We start from the raw sequence: 19,266 nt of genomic DNA on the forward strand, positions 1-19,266 counted from the left end.
GAAGGTGGCCCAAGTGTTTGGGCTCCTGTACTCATGTGGGAGACCTGGATGAAGCTCCTGGCTCCTGGCTTTAGCCTAGCCCAGTCCCAGCTGTTGAGGCCATTTGGGGAATGAACCATTGGATGGAAGACCTCTCTGTCTCATCCTTTCTCTTTGTAAATCTTTCAAAATAAATCAATAGATCTTTTTTTTTTAAATACTGTATCTAGTTTTTTCTTTTTTTGTAGTATCTCCAATATGTCTGATGTCTAACACAGAGTCCAGGTGCCCCAGATGTTCTATGAAAAGGAAGAGTGGATGACGTTGAGGTCTGAGGCCTGCTAAGTGCTCGCTGGGCTCGTGTCAGGAACCGAGCTGATGTGTGTCACTTATTACCTTGTCTGACCCTCACAGCCACCTTAGCAAGCAAAATTACAAATTACCATCTCTAACAGGAAACAGAGGCCTAAGGTTAAGGCACCTTCATAAGCTCACCAACCCAACAAGGGACATGGCTGGGAGAGTAGGAACTCTCTCCTATAGGGTCCCTAACCTGTACTCATTAAGAAGGTAATAGCTATGGAATCCTTAATCCCAATACAGAAGAGGAGATAAAGCAAATGACACCAGCTCCCAGGGTGGTCATTTGGCACAGTAGTTAAGCTGCCACTTGGGACAGCAGATCCCATATCTGAGTGTCTGGGTTCAAATCCCAGTTTCTCTTCTGATGCCAGCTTTCTCCTTATGTGCACCCTTGGAGGTGGGAGTGGCTCAAGTATCTGGGTCCCTGCTACCCACATAGGAGACCTTGAATAAGCCTGGCCCGGCCCCAGCTGTTGTGACCATATGGGGAGTAGACCAGAAGATAGACGCTTTCTTTATGTCTCTACTTCTACCTCTCAAATAAAGATGGAAATAAGTGGATGATTAAACAAATAATTTTATAAAAGAGGTCAGCTGCCTACTTTGGGTATGAAACATTCCCTAGGCAGTGATTAGTGGCTATCCAGCTGTCTATTTTAAAACCTTATTATTAATACATAACACTTGCACACTTTATGGGGCACAGTGCAATATTTAAACACAGCATAGAGCAATCGCACCGGGCAACTGGCCTTTCCATTTCCTTGTCTTTTGTTTGGAGCCCGCCAGCTCCTCCTGTCCAGTCTTCCTCCAGTATATAACACATTGTTGTGAACTACAGTCACCACGCCGTGTGTGGAACGCCAGGACTGGTGACTTCTCTCTGACAGTGTTTTGGTGCCCACTGTCCATCCTTCCTCTTCTGCCCCTCCTATCACCTTTCCCAACCTCGAGTAACCACTATGTTCAGATTACTTTTTTAAAAAACTTACATATCAAAGAGAATATGTGGTATTTGTTTTTCTGTGCCTGGCTTATTTCACTTAACTTAATGATCTCCAATTCCATCTGTATTGCTGCAAATGGCCAGCTTCCATTCTTTTACTGACTGCATATCCCAGTGTGTATATATACCATATTTTCTTTATCCATTTGTCCACTGATGGACACGTAGGTTGATTGTGTTTCCTGGCTGTTGTGACTACTGCTCTGATACACATGGCAATGCAGGTATCTCTTTCATAGGCTGGTATTACCCAGGATAGCTGGGTCATATGGTAGATCTATTTTAGATCAATGTCCTCTGCATTGCTTTAGTCAGCCAAGAGGCTGCAACATGTTGACACCAACATCCTCAGGCTTTTACTCTCTTATGAGGGGACTTCCAAAAGTTTATGGAAATTGGAATTAAAAGATACAGTTACTTTGGTGTAAAATTTTTGAAATCCATGCATAATGTAATTGTAATGTTCACTTCCGTGACATTTTTGAAGACCTTTCATACACATGGCTTTCAAAGATGTTTTCCACCAAAACAGACTTATCTTTTAGTTCCATTTTCCATGAACCTTGTCAGGTACCTTTGTAAATGGTTCCACAATGGGTGTGTGCTTTGAAGCCTGGCACAGTGGGGCACCTGCAAGACGCTGTATAGTTCATGGAGCCTGGGGAAACCTGATCTAGCCGGCCATAGCCAGGCCAGGAATGGCACAGAGAGCAGAGAGACTGGGAATTTGGGCTGGAAAAAGTGGCCTAAGGCTGTAGCTGAAGGGGTCAGGATCCCAAGCCTGCTCAGCACCCACTAACTCTGTGCGTGAGCTTGGACAGCTTCCATGGTCCTCCTGAACTCAGTGTCCCCCATCTGTAGGAAGAGTTGTTTCCTAATGCCCAGCTGCAGAGGAGGGCTGGAAGGAGCAGCCCCTTGTTGCGTGGGGCAGGGAGCGCCCGTTTGCTCATGGGGCATTTGTTCCCCCAGGCTGGAGGAGAACTACGAGATCGCGGAAGGCGTGTGCATTCCCCGCAGCGCTCTCTACATGCACTACCTGGATTTCTGCGAGAAGAACGACACGCAGCCCGTCAATGCCGCCAGCTTTGGAAAGGTGAGTCCAGCTCCCCAGGCTCAATCTGCGCCCCCACGTCAAGGAATTTAGGCACAGGTTTTAAACCATTGAAAGTTATCTTAGTTGTTGTTTGAAGTTACCAAAATAAGTGTTGTGTTAACTGTATTGGGATACTTGGCTATAAAAGTTTCAAACAGTTGTCACAAAGTCATACCAAATCAAACATCAAAATGCAGAACAAAGTCAGAGGATGCTACATTCCTTATTTTAAGAGTGGTGTAGTATTTGCATATGGCTTACATACCTCCTTCTGTATACCGTAAATCCCCTCTGGTTTGCTTTCGACACCTAGCACAATGTCAATGCTATGTGAATAGTTACTTTCATATATTTTTTATGGAATAAATAGGAAAAATGTTTGTTGGTGTTCAACACAATACAATTTTTTGGTGATTTTTTATTTTTTTTATTTTTATTTTTTGACAGGCAGAGTGGACAGTGAGAGAGAGACAGAGAGAAAGGTCTTCCTTTTTCCCGTTGGTTCACCCCCCCAATGGCCACTGTGGCCAGTGCTCTGTGGCTGGCGCACCGCGCTGATCTGAAGCCAGGAGCCAGGTGCCCCTCCCGGTCTCCCATGCGGGTGCAGGGCCCAAGCACTTGGGCCATCCTCCACTGCACTCCCAGGCCACAGCAGAGAGCTGGACTGGAAGAGGAGCAACCAGGACAGAATCCAGCGCCCCGACCGGGACTAGAACCCGGGGTGCCAGCACCACAGGAGGAGGATTAGCCTATTGAGCCAAGGCACTGGCCTTGTGATTTTTTTTTAAAAAAAAATTATTTGAAAGGCAGAGTTACAGAGAGAAGAGGAAAGACAGGGAGAGAGAGAGAGAGGTCTTCTATCCTCTGGTTCATTCCCCAAATAGCCACAAGGCCGGGGCTGGGTCTGGCTGAAGCCAGGAACCCAGAGCTTCTTCCAAGTCTCCCATGTGGGTGCAGGGGCCCAAGCATGTGGGCTATCTTTTGCTGCTTTCCCAGGTGCATTAGCAGGGAGCTGGACTGGACGTGGGGCAACCCAGTCTGGAACCGGCACCCATATAAGATGCCAGCTTCTCAGGCAGAGCTTAACCTTCTATACCACAATGCCAGCACCCCTTAGACATTTCTGATTTGCAACTGGTAGAATCCACAGATAGCAGAATTCGTGGTAATAGTTTCCTGTACAACTTTCACACAATTTAGAAATGTTACCAAGTAAGAAGTCAATGTCTCATTTGAACCTCCTCAGAACTTAATTTGCACAAAGTAACTTCTTTTCTCCCATCCTGAAGTCACAAGTGAGTTTTGTGGATGGCAGTGAGCCTGGGACAGGCACACTGTTAGGCTGGTAATAGGAACATGTTGGGCAAATTGGGAAATGGCTTCATCTCAAAGGGTGGGGTTGGGAATCCTCGGCTGGCAGTGGCGCTGTTTGTAATATCCCTGCAGGCCTGACTGTTCCTCATCCACCTTAAGGTCAGCATATACTCCATGCTTGGGGTTATGTCTGCAAAACATATACTCCATGCTTAGGGTTGTGTCTGCAAAACATATACTCCATGCTTAGGGTTGTGTCTGCAAAACATATACTCCATGCTTAGGGTTGTGTCTGCAAAACATTGTTAGCGCTGATCATTCCTCTTTAGTTAAGGAGAGCTGTTGGGGCATTCCTAAAGATGGATCACTTAATTATTTGATGGCTAAAAGTAGTTCCTATACCAAAAAATGACCCTAAATGGGCCTTGAGTCTGTATATCTAAATGTTGCCCTCTTTTTTATCAGCTGCTTAATTCTATGTATGATTTCTACTGCACCTGCTAACAAAGAAAACAGGAAAAGCTTATTCTGCACCCCTGCTCCTCACTCATTTTCTGAGTGCAGGCCAAGGTGGCAAAGAGAGGTCAGTGTATACGTTTCAGGAATTCCCTTTTCAGATCCCCAACAGATAAATCATTAGCAGGAAACAAAGAACCAAGAGCCAACTGCCCTGGAGAGATTGAAAATGGGAGTGGCTGGGAATTGTCTTCATTCAGTAAAAAGCAGGGTGCTCTGTTCCGACTTGGGATGGGGATGGGGCGGGTTTTTGTGATGCATTAATGCTATTCCTCCAAAGTAAAGAAAGAATTTTGAAAGGTCAGTGCAGAAAGCGCTTTGCTGTTCCATTCATTCATTTCTTCAGTCCTGCAGTGTTGGCTGGGTCTGGCTGTGTGGTGGGCACTGTGCCAGGCGGTGAGGACTCAGAAAGGGGCCCGGTGCAGGCTCGGCTGCGGAAGGGCTCGCGGGTGGGCGAAGCAAGAGTTGCTGTGAATGTGTGTGAAGCCAGAGCTGGGTCAAGGGGTCTGAGTCCCGGAACAGGCACCCACATCTACGTGCTCAGCCCAGACAGGGCCTTTAGACAAGGATGGAGTGACAGGCTGGGTGAACCCCGAGACCAGGAATCAGGATTCTCCTGAGCCTCAGCTGCCTCGTGGAGATGTTGCAAGATTCAGTGAAATGGTGTAAGTGGATGAAGTAAGGTACTGTGTACCGAGTCATCCAGTAACTCGGGTAATTATTAAGTACCCAACCACGCGCCTTCGTGACTGTTAGGAATTCTCCACAAGATGTTCGTGCACAGACTCAAACAGCCATTTGTTAGATTCTGCAAAAGGAACAAACAACCCACCACCACTCTTCTTAAAAAAACAAAAAAAAATAAACAAAACAAACAAACAAAAAAAAAAGCAAAAAAAAAAAAAAACAAAACGCAATTTGCCTGTGTAATGACACTCTATTCCTTTTCTTGCAAATGCTTTTGTGGGAGTGGGTGTTGGACCTATGGTTAAGCCACTGGTTCTGGTGCCACCACCCTGTCTTGGAGTACCTGGGTTCGGTTCCCGACTCTGCCTCTGATTTCAGCTTCCCGTTAATGCAGACCCTGGAAGCAGTGGTGATGACTCAGAGAGTCGGATTCCTGCCACCCACATGGGAGGCCTGGATTGCAGCGCTGGCCCAGCCCCAGTCATTGTGGGCATTTGGTAAATGTACTGGGAGGAGCTCTATCTTTCTGTCTCTCTGTCTCTTTCTCTCTGCTTCTCAAATAAATAAAAATTAAAAATCAAATATTTTTGTAACCCTGTTGTTAGCTTGCAGTTTCCTTGACCTCATGATCTAGGTAAAAATGGCTCAACTTCATTCCCAGCTTCATTCCCATTTTAAGCCCCAAGCCTGCCACTAGATTTCAGCAAATCCTAAGGCATGTGTATTCTCAGGGTCACTTTACCCTAGGACTCCTCCTGCCGTGTATGTCACCTCTCTCCAGCCCATGCCGTGCAGCATGGTAGTCACTGGCCACACATAGCTGTTTAATAAAACAAAATTAAAAATTCAGCTCACCCGCAGTTGTATCAGTCACATTGCCGGTGCTCAACAGCCATAGAGGCTGCCATGCTGGCCGGTGCAGGAAGTTCCGGCGGCCAGGGCAAGCCAGGGATGGAGCTCGGCGTCCTGTTGGCTTTCCCCAACACAGCCCACAGAAAGCCTCTGTGATCCTAGGAGGCTGAGGTTTGCAGGAGGGGTTTACGTTTCAAACAGGGTCTTTCCAGGCAGACGCCTCCACCCTGATGGTAATGCTTCCCAGAGTCCCACCAGGTAGAGACTACTGGTATACCCCTGCCAGTACCCCCAACGAGTTCCAAAGCTTCTATAATTCGGCCAGCTCCTTTTCCTCCTCTCTTTCCCCTCTCAATTCTTTCTCCCCCTTCTTCTAGGGCCAACCCCTACCAAATATCCTCTCTTCTCATAGCCTTGGCTTCTTCTAAACCTATGTGTCCGTCAGTGTCTCCTGTACCCTCAATGGCTCTTCAAAATAGTTTTCCCAAGTAGTAAGCTCCTCCCTAATAAGAATAAGTGACAGTTGCTTCCAAAATAGTCATGCAAAGCAACCAAACTCCATCTTACCTTCAGTCCACAAGTAAGGTACGACTCTAATGGTATCAACAACACAAATGTGCCTTGCATCAATATCAAAGGCACTGGGAGGTGGGGCTCTCCGTCCAGCCACAGAGGACCCAAGGGTCTGCATAGGGTTTCCACCCTTAGCTGGCTGCACTGAAGCCGCGGACACATTTGCCTTCCCTGAGGGCTCAGGCCTGCTGCAGCTGCCATGCCCGTGAGAGAAAGGGGCCGGTTGTTCTCTGAGTCTTCGGGGCATCACTGTGGACAGGCTGCCTTTGAGCAGATCCATCCAAACTTATGATTCATCTATGAACTTTTAACTCAGCGCAGTCAAGGTTCAATTTCCAACTGAATTTTTAGAGGAGATAAAACGTGCTCGTAGTCCCCAGCCCAGCTGGTAAGCAGGCATCAGCGGGGTGGGAGCTGTCCCGCTCCGGGTGCTCCTGATGGGGTGGGTGGCAGTGGTCTCCACGATGCAATGCAAGTAAGGTCTGAAATGTAAGTCCTCCTTCCAAGTCTGTGGGCCACTTCCGTAAGCACTGGCTTCCAGTAACGTGGTGCTGACTCTGAGGCCCGGAACTAAGAGACGGCTGCAGCCCCCAGGTGAACTGCTCTTGGGCCTGCGTTCTGCTGTTAGCGAGCGTAATGAAAGGTCACCCAACTTGGGGTCGTGTAGCTTTTTCTGAGCTCTCATTTCCTTACCGTTAGATAAGAATAATCCTCCCCAGGCTCCCCTAGGGGGCCAATGAGACAGTGCTTATGCACGAGAGTGGATTTTGCCACTGGGAAGTGCCCTTCCACCAGGATGAAAACCCCGTCCCACTGCACCCCATCTCTTCTGCCTCACCAGGCTTCCATTGCCCTTATTGCTACTTGAATATGTATGAGGGGATGGTCATAACGCTTGTGGAAACGGTAATTAAAAGATATATTTATTTGGAGGGAGACTTGAAATCTATGGCATAGTTTCTTCGTGATATGCATTTTCTGTAACTCATGAAGATGCCTCTCGTATCATCAACTTGTATATCTGTGTGTGTGTGTGTACACTTGTATAGCATATACACTGCTACCTGGCCATCTTCCCCTACTCCAGGCTCCCCAGGTCGAGAAAGAACAGCATGCTGATTACGTGACCAGCTGCTTTGTTTTTCTGCCTCCTCCTCTAGAGATGCCCCAGGAGGACTCCTGGTTCACTGTACACCCCCAACACACAGGACTCAGATATTGGCCCGCGTTGAGTGACTTGATAGCACCACTCCTCGCCAGAGACCATGGAGATCATTTTCACGCACGTGAAGCTGTCTAACCCTCACAGCCACTGCATGAAATTGGTATCACGGAATGAACTGGCCGAGGCACCAATGGAACCCGGCTGTCTCTTTGCTTCCTTTGAAGAGCTGCCCTCAAAGCTCCCTCTCCGGGTGTCCCTGCCCTGCCCTTTGATGACCTGTGACAGGGAAATCCCACAGCCTCCCACGGCATTCAGCCATCACAGCGGTCTTGGTTGGATAATTACAACTTACTCTCGGATATTAAAAAGTCTGCTTCAGTCCAATTTAAAACTTCAGTCTCAATCGAGGCCAGAGCTGCTCCCTCCCTGTGCCTCAGAATTTGCTCTGGGAAAGAGGAACGGGATGCGACTCTTTCTGTCTCCTCTTCTAACCCCCCCTCGCCGGGGTTGGGGGAGGGAGCCGGGTGGGGGTGGAGTGGGAAAGGCAGCAAGTGTCAACTGAGCAGCTGGTGCTCCTTAGGGTGCCGTATGACTCCCACTCATGCCGGGGGAGGGGTCCCACGCTGGCTGGAGGGATGTGCTCTCCAGCCATTCTCCTACCATGTCCACTCAGTTTTGGAAGTCACCCCGCAGCTCTGTTCTTGGGTGAGAGGGTGTTGGCCAGCTTACTGCACACCCAGCGTTGCCCTCCGATTCTCAGAGATGCTCAGAGTAAGCCCCAGCAGGTGTAGCTGGCTCCATGAAGAACAAATCGAAAAGCATTTTTCTCCTTTCCCTGATCCTTGATGGTTTCCTGAGGCTGAATGCTTTCAGTTGTTGATTATAAGAACAAGCCCCTGCTCAATATTTCAGTCTCTTCTCGACTTCCGGAGTCCAGTCCCATCCTCTGTTTGTAAACTACAGGCACATTCTCTTGGGAGCGCCTCCCTCAGACCACGTGTGGCTTAGGGACCTCTGTGTGGAATGGCAGGTGTGGTCTGGTCCTTCCTGCTACTCGGTTCTGTAGGCTCATCATTCTAAGACACAGTGACAGCTCTCCAGCAGAAACGCGAGATCAGTTTTAGGAGAACTATGAATGGAAACAAGCACAAGGTAACAGGAATCAGAACTGGTGCACACGTGACATCAGCAATACTGATTTAGCAGATGAGCAAAATGTCCAGCTCAGATTTGGCATGCAGCGTTCAGAGTTCCCATCGAATTAAATAGCAAGCATTTCATAAGGCTTTCAGTGTATCTGGCATTGTTCTAAGCACTTTATTTGTGTGTTTGTATTTATGTATATCATCTAATTCTCCAGACAACTCTTTACTATCCATATCTCATGGAGGAGTCAACTGAGTCCCAGGACAGTTAGGCAGTTTTCCTAAAGTCACACAGCCAGGAAGTGGTAGACTCCAGATGTAAACTTGGGCAGTCTGGCTCTGGAGTCCATGCCCTTAACTGTCTCGTGTACATAGAAGAGGTTATTTCTGGAGTAGGATGAGTGTGTGTGGAGGCAGGCTTTCTGCAAGCGTTTGACCCTTTGACTTGGACGTAATCATTAAGAGCCAGCTGGTAGGATTTGGGAAAGCAGCCGCAGCCTCTCTGCTTCTCAGGGCTCAGGTGTGCTGGTCACTCTGCTTGAGAAATCCTCTCAGCTCTTCCCGAGCTGTTCTGGGCACTGTGGCCATCTTTGCCAGTGTCCCCCGCGCGCTCTTCCGCAGCCCCGGGCTCACCCACCTTATTTGGTATATGTTAGTCTCATGTGCACCAGCGAGCCCAGCTCTGTGCTGGGAAGCAGGATGCAGAATAAGGAAGTTGGTCCCCAAGGGAAGGGCCCTGCAGAAGGGACGTGTGCACAGGAGACTGCAGAGCAGGATGGGAATGCGCCTCCTGAGTTGTGAACACACACACACTGGAAGGACACAGAGGAGAGGGACTGTAGGCCTGAGGGCAAGGACAACCTGAGAAAAGGGTCAGCCTTGAAAAATCCCAGGCACTGAGAATACCTTCTCCCGGTCCCCAGCCATGGAGGATCCATACCAGCCAAAGCAGGCGAGTTTTCAGTTCACCAAGAACATTTCTTTACTGCTTTTCTCCTGGTCTTCTGTTAACTCTAAAAGAAAATTTCTACCTGCACTGAAGGTGGAGTGCTGCTGCATTTAGACAACAAACTAAGCCTTTTTCACAAAGAAACGGGGTCTCAGCCTTCTGAGCAAGGAGAACATCTCCAGTTTATAGATGTGTTGCTTCCCAAGCATCTATAACACGCGTTCCAGCAGAGGTTCAGGGGGAACACTCTTCTTCATTAGCATTTATTGAGTGTCTATGATGTACTGTAGGGCCAGGAATTTGCAATAATGTCAGGGTTTGACCTTGAACCTGAGGACCTGTCACCCTTTGTGAACCATGAACCAGATCCCTTTCCTTCTCTGAACACCATTCCATCCATCTATCAAATGGAACATTAGTCTACAGACACATGAGGATCTTTGTCATTTTAGCCTCAAATATTTTTCCTTGGGGCTGGCATTGTGGCACAGGGGCATCTTATATGGGCACCAGTTCAAGTCCTATCTTCTTCACTTCCAATTCAACTCCCTGCTACTGCACCTTGGGAAACCAGTGGAAGATGGCCCAAGTACTTGGGTCCCTCCCAGCCATATGGGAGACCCAGATGGTATTCCAGGCTTCTGGCTTCAGCCTGGCCCAGCCTTGGCCATTGTAGCCAAGTGAACCAGCAGATGGAGGATCTCTCTCTCCCTCTCTCTCTTTCAATAAATAAAATAAATCTTTAAAAAAAAGAAAAATACTTTTTCACTAGAAATTATAAAGTGCTAAGAGTTAACACTACCAGGCAAGCCCTTTGCCTGCATTATCTCATTTTATCCTCACACACCCTGTGAATGAGGGGCTGTGGTTTTGTATCTGTCTGTTTGTTTTAAGGACATCTTCAGTGCAGTTTTAGGTTCACAGCAGGCTTAAGAAGGAAGGGACAGAGATTTCTCATATACACCTCCCACGTGCATGCATTGCCTCCTGTGTTACAGACATTCCCCACCAGAGTGGTGCACCTGTGGCTGTTGATGAACCTGCACTGAGGCATGAAAATCTCCCAGAATCCACCGCTGAGCTGGGATTCCTTCTCAGTGGTGCCCATTCCGTGATCTGTGTCCATCCTTGTCATCTCATGTGGAGTATTGCTTACTGCGCTTCCTGTTCATCTTTGCCTGGCCCTGAAGCCCTGGCACTACTAATCTTTCTGCATTGTGTTTTCCCACAATGTCACTGAATTGGACTCATGCAGTATGAAGTCTTTTCAGATTCACTTCTCTCACCTTGTTCTATGCGTTTGTTTCCTGCACGTCTGTTCATGGCTTGATGCTCAATACTTTTCAGTGCAGAGTAATATTCCATTGCCTAGATATCGGACAGTTTATTTTTCCACTCCTCTGTGAAGAGTGTCTTGGTTGCTCCCACGTTCTGGCAGTGTGTACTAAAGCTGCCACAAATATCCACATGCAGGTTTTTGTGTGGACATAGGTCTTCCTCTCCTTTGGGTAAATACCAAGGAGTACGTTGCTGAGCAGAATGATAAGAATATGTTTACTTGTATGAGAAACTGCCTTCTAAAGTGGTTGCACCATTTCGCATTCTGACAGCAATAAATGAGAGTTCCTGTTGCTCCACACCTCACCAGCATCTGGTGTTGTCAGTATTCCAGGTGTTGGCCGTTCTAGTGGGTGTGTGATGCTGTGTCATGTTTTAATTGGCATTTCCCTGCTAACATCTATGAAACATCCTTTCACATGCTTATTTGCCATTTGTACTCATGTGTTTTCTTTGGTAAAGTGTTTGTTAAGTTCTTTGGCCCATTCTTTAGCTGGATTATTTTTTTTCTTATTATTGCATTTTATTATTTTTAAAGATTTATTTATTTATTTATTTGAATAAATAGAGGGGGAGAGACAGAGAGTGAGAGGGGGAGAGACAGAGAGTGAGAAATCTTCCATCCACTCCTCAAATGGCCTCAGTGGCTCAGGCCGAAGCCAGGAGCAAAGAGCTTCTTCCAGGTCTCCCATGTGGGTGCAGGAGCCCAAGCACTTGGACCATCCTCTGCTGCTCTCCCAGGCCATTAGCAGGGAGCTGGATTGGAAGTGGAACAGCCAAGACTCAAACTGGTACCCATATGGGATGCTGGCATCGTAGGCAGAGGTTTAACTCTGCTACACCACAACACCAGCCCTGGTCATTGCATTTTAAGAGGGATTTTTGAGGGCATACATTTTGGATAATAGTCCTTTGTCAAACACGTCTTTTGCAAATATTATTGTCCAGTGTATGACTTTCTCTTATTCTCTTGACATTCTTTCACAGAGCAGAAGCTTTTAATTTTAATGAAGTCCAATTTAACAATTCGTTCTTTCATGGATTTGCCTTTGCTGTTGTATCTAAAAAGTCTTTGCCATACCCAAGTCATCTAGGTTTTCTCCTGTATTATCTTCTAGAAGTTCATTTTGGTGAACAGTGTGAGGCATGTAAGTTTGGTTTTTTGCATGTGAATGTCCACCTGTTCAATTTGTCAAACAGACTCTGCTCCAGTCTATCACTTTGGCAAAGATCAGTTGACTGCACTTACGTGGGTCTGCTTATCAGCTCTTTACTTTGTTTCAGTGATCTGTTTTTCTTTTTTTTGCCAATACTGTACTGTCTTTTTTAAATTATTTTTTATTTTTTATTTTTTGACAGGCAGAGTGGACAGTGAGAGAGAGAGACAGAGAGAAAGGTCTTCCTTTTGCCGTTGGCTCACCCTCCAATGGCTGCTACGGCTGGCGTGCTGCGGCCGGCGTACCGCGCTGATCCGATGGCAGGAGCCAGGTACTTATCCTGGTCTCCCATGGGGTGCAGGGCCCAAGCACTTGGGCCATCCTCCACTGCACTCCCAGGCCACAGCAGAGAGCTGGCCTGGAAGAGGGGCAACCGGGACAGAATCCGGCGCCCCGACCGGGACTAGAACCCGGTGTGCCGGCACCGCTAGGTGGAGGATTAGCCTAGTGAGCCGCGGCACTGGCCACTGTCTTTTTTTTAAAGATTTATTTATTTATCTGAAAATCAGAGTTACACACACACACACACACAGAGAGAGAGAGAGAGAGAGAGGGAGGGAGGAAGGGAGGGAGGGAGGGAGAGAGAAAGGTCTTCCATGTGCTGGTTCACTCCCCAGTTAGCCACAATGGCCAGAGCTGCACCAATCCCAAGCCAGGAACCAGGAGTTTCTTCCAGGTCTCCCACATGGGTGCAGGGGCCCAAGGACTTGAGCCATGTTCTATTGCTTTCCCAGGCCATCGCAGAGAGCTAGATCAGAAGATGCCAGCACTGCAGGCCAGCGCTTTATCCTGCTGCGCCCCAGCGCCAGCCCCCACCTTTTAATTTTTTTCTTGCTGACTGCATATGATGTACCCAATACAAGGAAATCTGCCTTTAGGATTGTGGTGGTAAGGTGCGAGGGGAGGGGACGCATTCTAGGATCTAAGATAACGTGGCAGTTTAAGGATAACTTAGACATAATCTAAGTATTATGTCGCAGTTTTTTAGTGAATCTGCCTCTGGGTGTGAACCTCACCAGCGTCCTCAGCTTTTTCTCCCCTTTCCATGGGACAAGTGGGCTGCAAGTGGCTGCAATTGACCTTCCCCTTTCTCCAAGTCATTCTGGCTCTGACAATCCCCCAGCGGAGTAGACTCTGGTTAATAAAGTTCTCGCAAAGGCAAGCCTTGGTAAGGACAGCGTGCTCTGGCTGATCTCAGAAATGCTTCCTTCTGCACCCCCCATGCCGGAAGCACCAGGGGACTTTCCTCTGACATTGGCTGTGGGCACCTGCTCCGGATCCTGGAGGTGACTGTCACTATACTGGCTGCACCTCCCATGCCTGGGCCCCATCTCTGTGGCTGGTTTGCACTGAGCCTCCAGCAACTCATCACTGAGAGTTCAGGTTTTCCCACCCTGGCCCTGGGTCCTGCGGCCATTTCCATTCGTGAATCTCTCCAGTAGGAGAGGACTGCCTGCACTCCCCTCCCTGTCTCTCCAGTCTTACGGCCACCATCTGCCCCATGTCCTCTTCTCCCTTAAAGTTCCAAAAAGAGTTGTTGATTCTCTCAGTTTCATTTAGTTTTTTTTTATTGTTTGTTTTGTTTTTCACTTGTTTTAAAGACGTCCTGGCCATTTCCAAGCTGGAACTGGAAACCAGAAGTCCCGATGCTGCTCTCATTCCCACTGAGAGGTGGGATAGCTGACTCCGGGACCTCCACTATTCATAGGAGATTTCTGGTCAATCCAAAGGAGCTTAACCCTGGAGCCTTCTCTTTGAAGTAAATCCTGGGTAGAACTCTGTGTATCGGTTAGGAGTTGTGTTGGCACTGAGGATAAAAGATGTTTCTCCCTATCCCTACACAGTGCCCTAAATAAATTCATGCTGTTACTATTCCTACGTGAACTACATCTACGAGAAGACAACCAGCTCTGGTAGAAAGCTGAGACCCAGCCTCCTTCTATCTTTATGTTTCTGCCACCCTAGCAGAGGCTTCTGATTTCTACATCATAGCGTGTCCAAAAGGGCTGCTGAACTCCACAAAAAGTGGGGAAAAAGAGGGTAAAAAAGGCAAAAAATGGGGAAAAAAAAAAAGAGGGTAAGAGGAGATAGGTCAAAGCCCACAACTGACTCAGCCCTCTTTTTTTTTTTTTTAGATTTTATTTATTTATTTGAGAGGTAGAATTATAAGAATTACAAAGAGAGGGAGAGACAGAGAGAAAGGTCTTTCATCTTCTGGTTCACTCCCCAGATGGCTGCAATGGCTGGAGCTGGGAACCGGCATCCATATGGGATTCCGGCACTGCAGGCAGAGACTTAGCCCACTATGCCACAGCGTCAGCCCCTGACTCATTTAGGAACTGTCCCAGAGCCCAGGCCTATGATTTTTCCCTTACATCTCATTAGTTGCCCTTGACTATCAGGAAGGCAGGACAATGCAGTCCATTGTCTCCTAGTATAAAAAAATCATTAGGATTTCATTAGAAAGAGGAAGAGGTAGGCAAATGTCCATGAGGGCATTTGAGACATCCATGCACCCTCTTATTTGTCACCACGATGAAACAGAACCCATGTTCCTGAATGAATGTAGATGTGCCTCAACTTACAATAGAGTCACATGTTGATAAGCTCATCACAAGGTGAAAATATTATGTCAAAAATGCATTTAATATACCTTGCCTACCAATTATCACAGGTTAGCCCAGTCTGCCTTAAACTTGCCCAGAACTCTTACATTAGCCTACAGTTGGGCAAAATCATCTGACACAATGACTAGCTCATGTAATTTATTGAGCACCTACATTCAAAAGCTGCTGGCAACACAGTACACACTGGAGTATCAGTCATTTCCTCTCGTGATGGGCCCATTGGCAGCTGTGGGTCATTGCCATGGTCCACCATCGCAGGAGTACTGAACTGCACATCACAAGGCCAAGATCAAACTTCACAATGTGATGGACAGTCTCTGAGTATGTATTGCTTTCACAGGAACATGTAAGTGAAACCATTGTGCACCTTCAAATTAGGAGCCCACAGGAAGTAGCTTCAGTGGTGCAGTGTCTGCGGTTTGGGTGACCTTCTCAGGAAAAGGCAGATGTATGGACAGGCAGGAGACAGGACCGTGTAACTGGAACACATAGAGAGATCACGTAGGCTCAAAAATATACCTTCCCTGAAGGCTTGTTATGTCTCAGATTCCCCGAGTCTGTAAAACTGCAAGTAGAACCGGGTGGGATAATTCATGAATGCCTACCAGTTACCAGCAGCTGGCTATGCCTGAGTTCACTCTATCAAGGAGGCTTAGACAGCTGCTGGCAGGAGCCTTTCACTTGCTAGTGGAGAAAATTAAGACTCACAGGGTCTGGGTGGTTTCCTCAAGTTCGTAAGCCAGACCCTTGTGAACTGCGGCAGATGGCGTGGGTGGAGTGGAAGATGAGGTAGACACTGGAGAACGGGAAACGGGCGACAAAGATACTGAACTTGGATGAGTTGAGTGCACTTAAATGCTGCCTTTTTCAAAGAGGACTTGAGGTGGCCAGCAGGTTGGGCTGTGGATACCTTTTCCCTGAAGATCTGGCACCTTCCTTCTTGCTTCGAGCAATAGGGGGGAGAGCCACATGTGTTCTGGGGACCTGTGTCTCAGAAGCTATCCCTGGAACAGAAACAGGCATGAAAGATTGCTCTCATCAGACCTGACAGCCCTCTCCCTTGTTGGAGTTCCTGCAACCCGCCCACATCTGCCTCCCACCCTAGCCTGGGGCAGTTTGCACAATCACCCAGGCACACAGCAGCACATGAGGGTGCCTGGGGGGCCTGTTAGACCCTTCAATCAGGGTTTCTTTCTAGTCTTCAAAGGAAAAAAGTTAAGTACCTGCATAGAGTTGCCTTCACTTTATCCTTCATACCTTTGGGGTCTGCCCTCCAGTGCCCGCATTAGAATGTCTTTGGTATTTTAGAATTTTTCAGTGCAGCATGGTGCGGGGTAAAAACTCTGAAGTCCAGTTGTTCGGGTTTGAATTCAATCTCCACAAGTCGCAAGCTGTGTGTGCTCAGGCAATTTCTTAATAATTCTCAACTTCAGTCTTGTCTGTAAAATGAATAGTGATGGCAGCCACCTGTGGGGTTGTTGCGATGATGGCGGAACAAGTGCTGCTTACCACAGCGAATGTAAACACCCAATGCATGTTAGTTGCAGTGTCAGTTTCTATAGCCACTTTTCCTGACTTTAATATATCATCACTAACATATCTGTGTTCCAACCCTGCTAGGTGCTCTTCCTTCTGAACAATTTTGAGAACAATTGTTCTAAAAATTTCCTACATCACACACACGCTGCCGTCACCACCCTCACTCTCTCTTATTACCTCTTCAGAATTATTCCTTTTTTTTTTTTTTTTTACTTAACCCATGGCTTATGTAACTTTCCTTGTTCTAGCTGAATTGGTGTGTGATGACTGCACACATGACAACTTATCCAGTCTGCCTAAAGACAATGCCAGGTTCACATGTGGCTTTTGGGACATCTCGTGATTGCCAGCCATGGTGCCCCTCAAGAGACAGCAGACTCATTGTCACCCTTTTACCCCGAGGACTTGCACAGAATCTTTCATCAGCTCATACAGCACCATTTTGAGTTCCACTTCTGTCTCACTGCACCAGAGACATGAACTACAGAAATTTGAAACTTCTCTGGGGAAACTTCCTGTGACCCCTGCAACATTCTGCTAGCCTTTAAACACCTAGTACCTGACACCTAGGAAATGCCAGGCTCCCCCCCACCCCCAGTCATCAAATGGATCGAGTTCCATCTGTATCCTGAAGTCACTGTCGCATACTCCCATTTAAAGATGGATGCATTGAGGTAGGATGTTTAAAAGTCCTCATTCATCCCACCAGGCTTTATTATTCTTCCTTCTCTAAAAAGGAGACTGGGTTTACTGTCAAAAAAGAAAGTGACATTTCCACTTTCAGACTTAAATTTTGGATAATTAGACCCCTTTAACCAACTTCTTTTTTTTTTTTTATTTTTATTTATTTATTTTTTTAATTTTTGACAGGCAGAGTGGACAGTGAGAGAGAGAGAGACAGAGAGAGAAAGGTCTTCCTTTGCCGTTGGTTCACCCTCCAATGGCCACCGCTGTAGCCGGCGCACCGCGCTGATCCGATGGCAGGAGCCAGGAGCCAGGTGCTTTTCCTGGTCTCCCATGGGGTGCAGGGCCCAAGCACCTGGGCCATCCTCCACTGCACTCCCTGGCCATAGCAGAGAGCTGGCCTGGAAGAGGGGCAACCGGGACAGAATCCGGCGCCCCAACCGGGACTAGAACCCGGTGTGCCGGCGCCGCAAGGTGGAGGATTAGCCTATTGAGCCACGGTGCCGGCTCTAACCAACTTCTTAATCATTTCTCTGGTTCAAAAAATTCTTATGTACGTTTTTAAAAAGAAGCCACAAGACTTCCTCAATGCACAATTATAAAACAACGACTTGCCAATGTATTTGTTTTCTAATTCCTTTCCATATGAAAATCCCCATTTCTGCACACCCTAAGAACCCCTGCAGTAAGACCCACGGCCCTCAGTGTTAAACTGTGCTCAGCCCCCTTCCTCTCTCTGCACGCGGATCTGTCTGCTTTGTCACGTGGGAGGTTCTGTCCCGTTCCATCACAGCGAACTCCTTAGAGATCTCTTCTTCTTGGGGGCAAGTCTTTGCCTACAGAGTGTGGGCTGAGTTTCTGGAAATAACCAAAAGCCTGACGACTGAGTCTGGAGATAAAGCAGATGGAGGCCAGCAGCCACAGGGTCCAAACCAGAGGCTGCATGCAGAGTGGCGACGCTGAATGGCTTTCCTGTGTGGCTCTCCAGGCGTCTCTTGAGGCAATGCCAGGAGAGGACGTGCACCGTTAGTGGACACTTTGATGTGAGTGTGTATGTGTGTGTGAGAGAGAGAGACAGAGACAGAGAGAATGCAGAAAAGCAAAGGAGAGAGCAAGTGCAACCGGATTCCTGCTTCTTCCACTGTGAACCCCGGGAGTCTTGGGTCGCCTTGGACCCCTGTTCCTCATCTGTGAAATGAGCGTGCTCCCCTGGGTGTTTTCAGGATGACATTCAATACTGAGTGTGAAAAACACCTCTGTTGGTGCACGGCGCCGAGCAACGTTCAGTGCATGTCAGTCCCTCCCTCCCCTCTTTCCCTTTCCCGACTTAAAGGAGGGCCATTGTTCGAATGTGTTGTTTCAGGGACGTGTGCCGAAAACTCACATTTCTTAAAAAACTACGCCTACAAAAGGCCGTCAGGCTGTCCTGCTCTGCCGGGCTGCCTCCAGCCTGGGGCGAGTGGATGGGGAGGGGGCCCCACGCGCACCCCCACCATCACGGGAGCCTCAAGAGCTCTCTGCCAGCCCCTTCCCCGGGGCTGCTCTGCTCCCAGCCCGGCCCCGTGGAGCCCCCACCCCCGGCCCCGTCTGCCCAGGCTGAAAGGGAGAAGGGTGGGATTCCCGAGTAATTAAAGGGAATTTGGAAGGCCCGGGTGTTGCGGAATGTTAGATCAGTAGCTAGAACAGCATGCGGCGTTCTTTAGGCAGGCTTCATTGAATCCATACAAAACAAGAAAGAGGGGCTGCCTGCCCGTCTGCTCATTTATCAAACAGCGAAGCTCAACTCTCACAGCTCCACAAAAGTGTTTTACTGTTTGCTGAGTCTTGCTCCAGAAATTAAAAGCTGAACAGCCTTCGCGGGGCTGGACCGACCCTGCATTTTGAGACTCAAAACGAAATTGTGCTGGGCTTTCAGCGGCAGGCACCAGTTGATTATTTGGTGAAAGGAGCAGAGAATAATTTGTAATTTGCAGCCCGTAAGAAACACTTATTAAAAAAAAAAAAAAAGAAAAGAAAAAGCCAAAGCCCTGTCCCGTACGTTTCTGTTGCTACGGCGAACAGGAGGTGCTGTCCGCAAGGCCCTTCCTTTGCTCAGAGTGGGAGAAGTCTTGACCTCCAGCGGGGTGAACCCTGGTGTGGGATGGCTGCACCTCCACCCAGGCCCCACCACAACTTTTCCCAAGCTTCCTGTCCTCTCTGTTTCTTTGCTGGAAATCACC

General features: G+C 48.0%; 1 protein-coding gene across 3 annotated transcripts in view; it reads left to right on the forward strand.

Annotated features, from left to right (window-relative positions):
* RFX4 (regulatory factor X4) overlaps positions 1–19,266 on the forward strand; it is a 164,954-nt gene that overhangs the window by 65,877 nt on the left and 79,811 nt on the right. For all 3 annotated transcript variants that reach the window (XM_008257109.5, XM_051846592.3, XM_008257108.4), the window contains one exon: positions 2,318–2,441. In XM_008257109.5, the coding sequence (XP_008255331.1) occupies positions 2,318–2,441 (124 nt within the window). The remainder of the gene's footprint in view (positions 1–2,317; positions 2,442–19,266) is intronic.

Source organism: Oryctolagus cuniculus, chromosome 11 (assembly GCF_051225735.1).
Source record: "Oryctolagus cuniculus isolate XC-2025 breed Fujian yellow rabbit chromosome 11, ASM5122573v1, whole genome shotgun sequence".
Classification (NCBI taxonomy): domain Eukaryota; kingdom Metazoa; phylum Chordata; class Mammalia; order Lagomorpha; family Leporidae; genus Oryctolagus; species Oryctolagus cuniculus.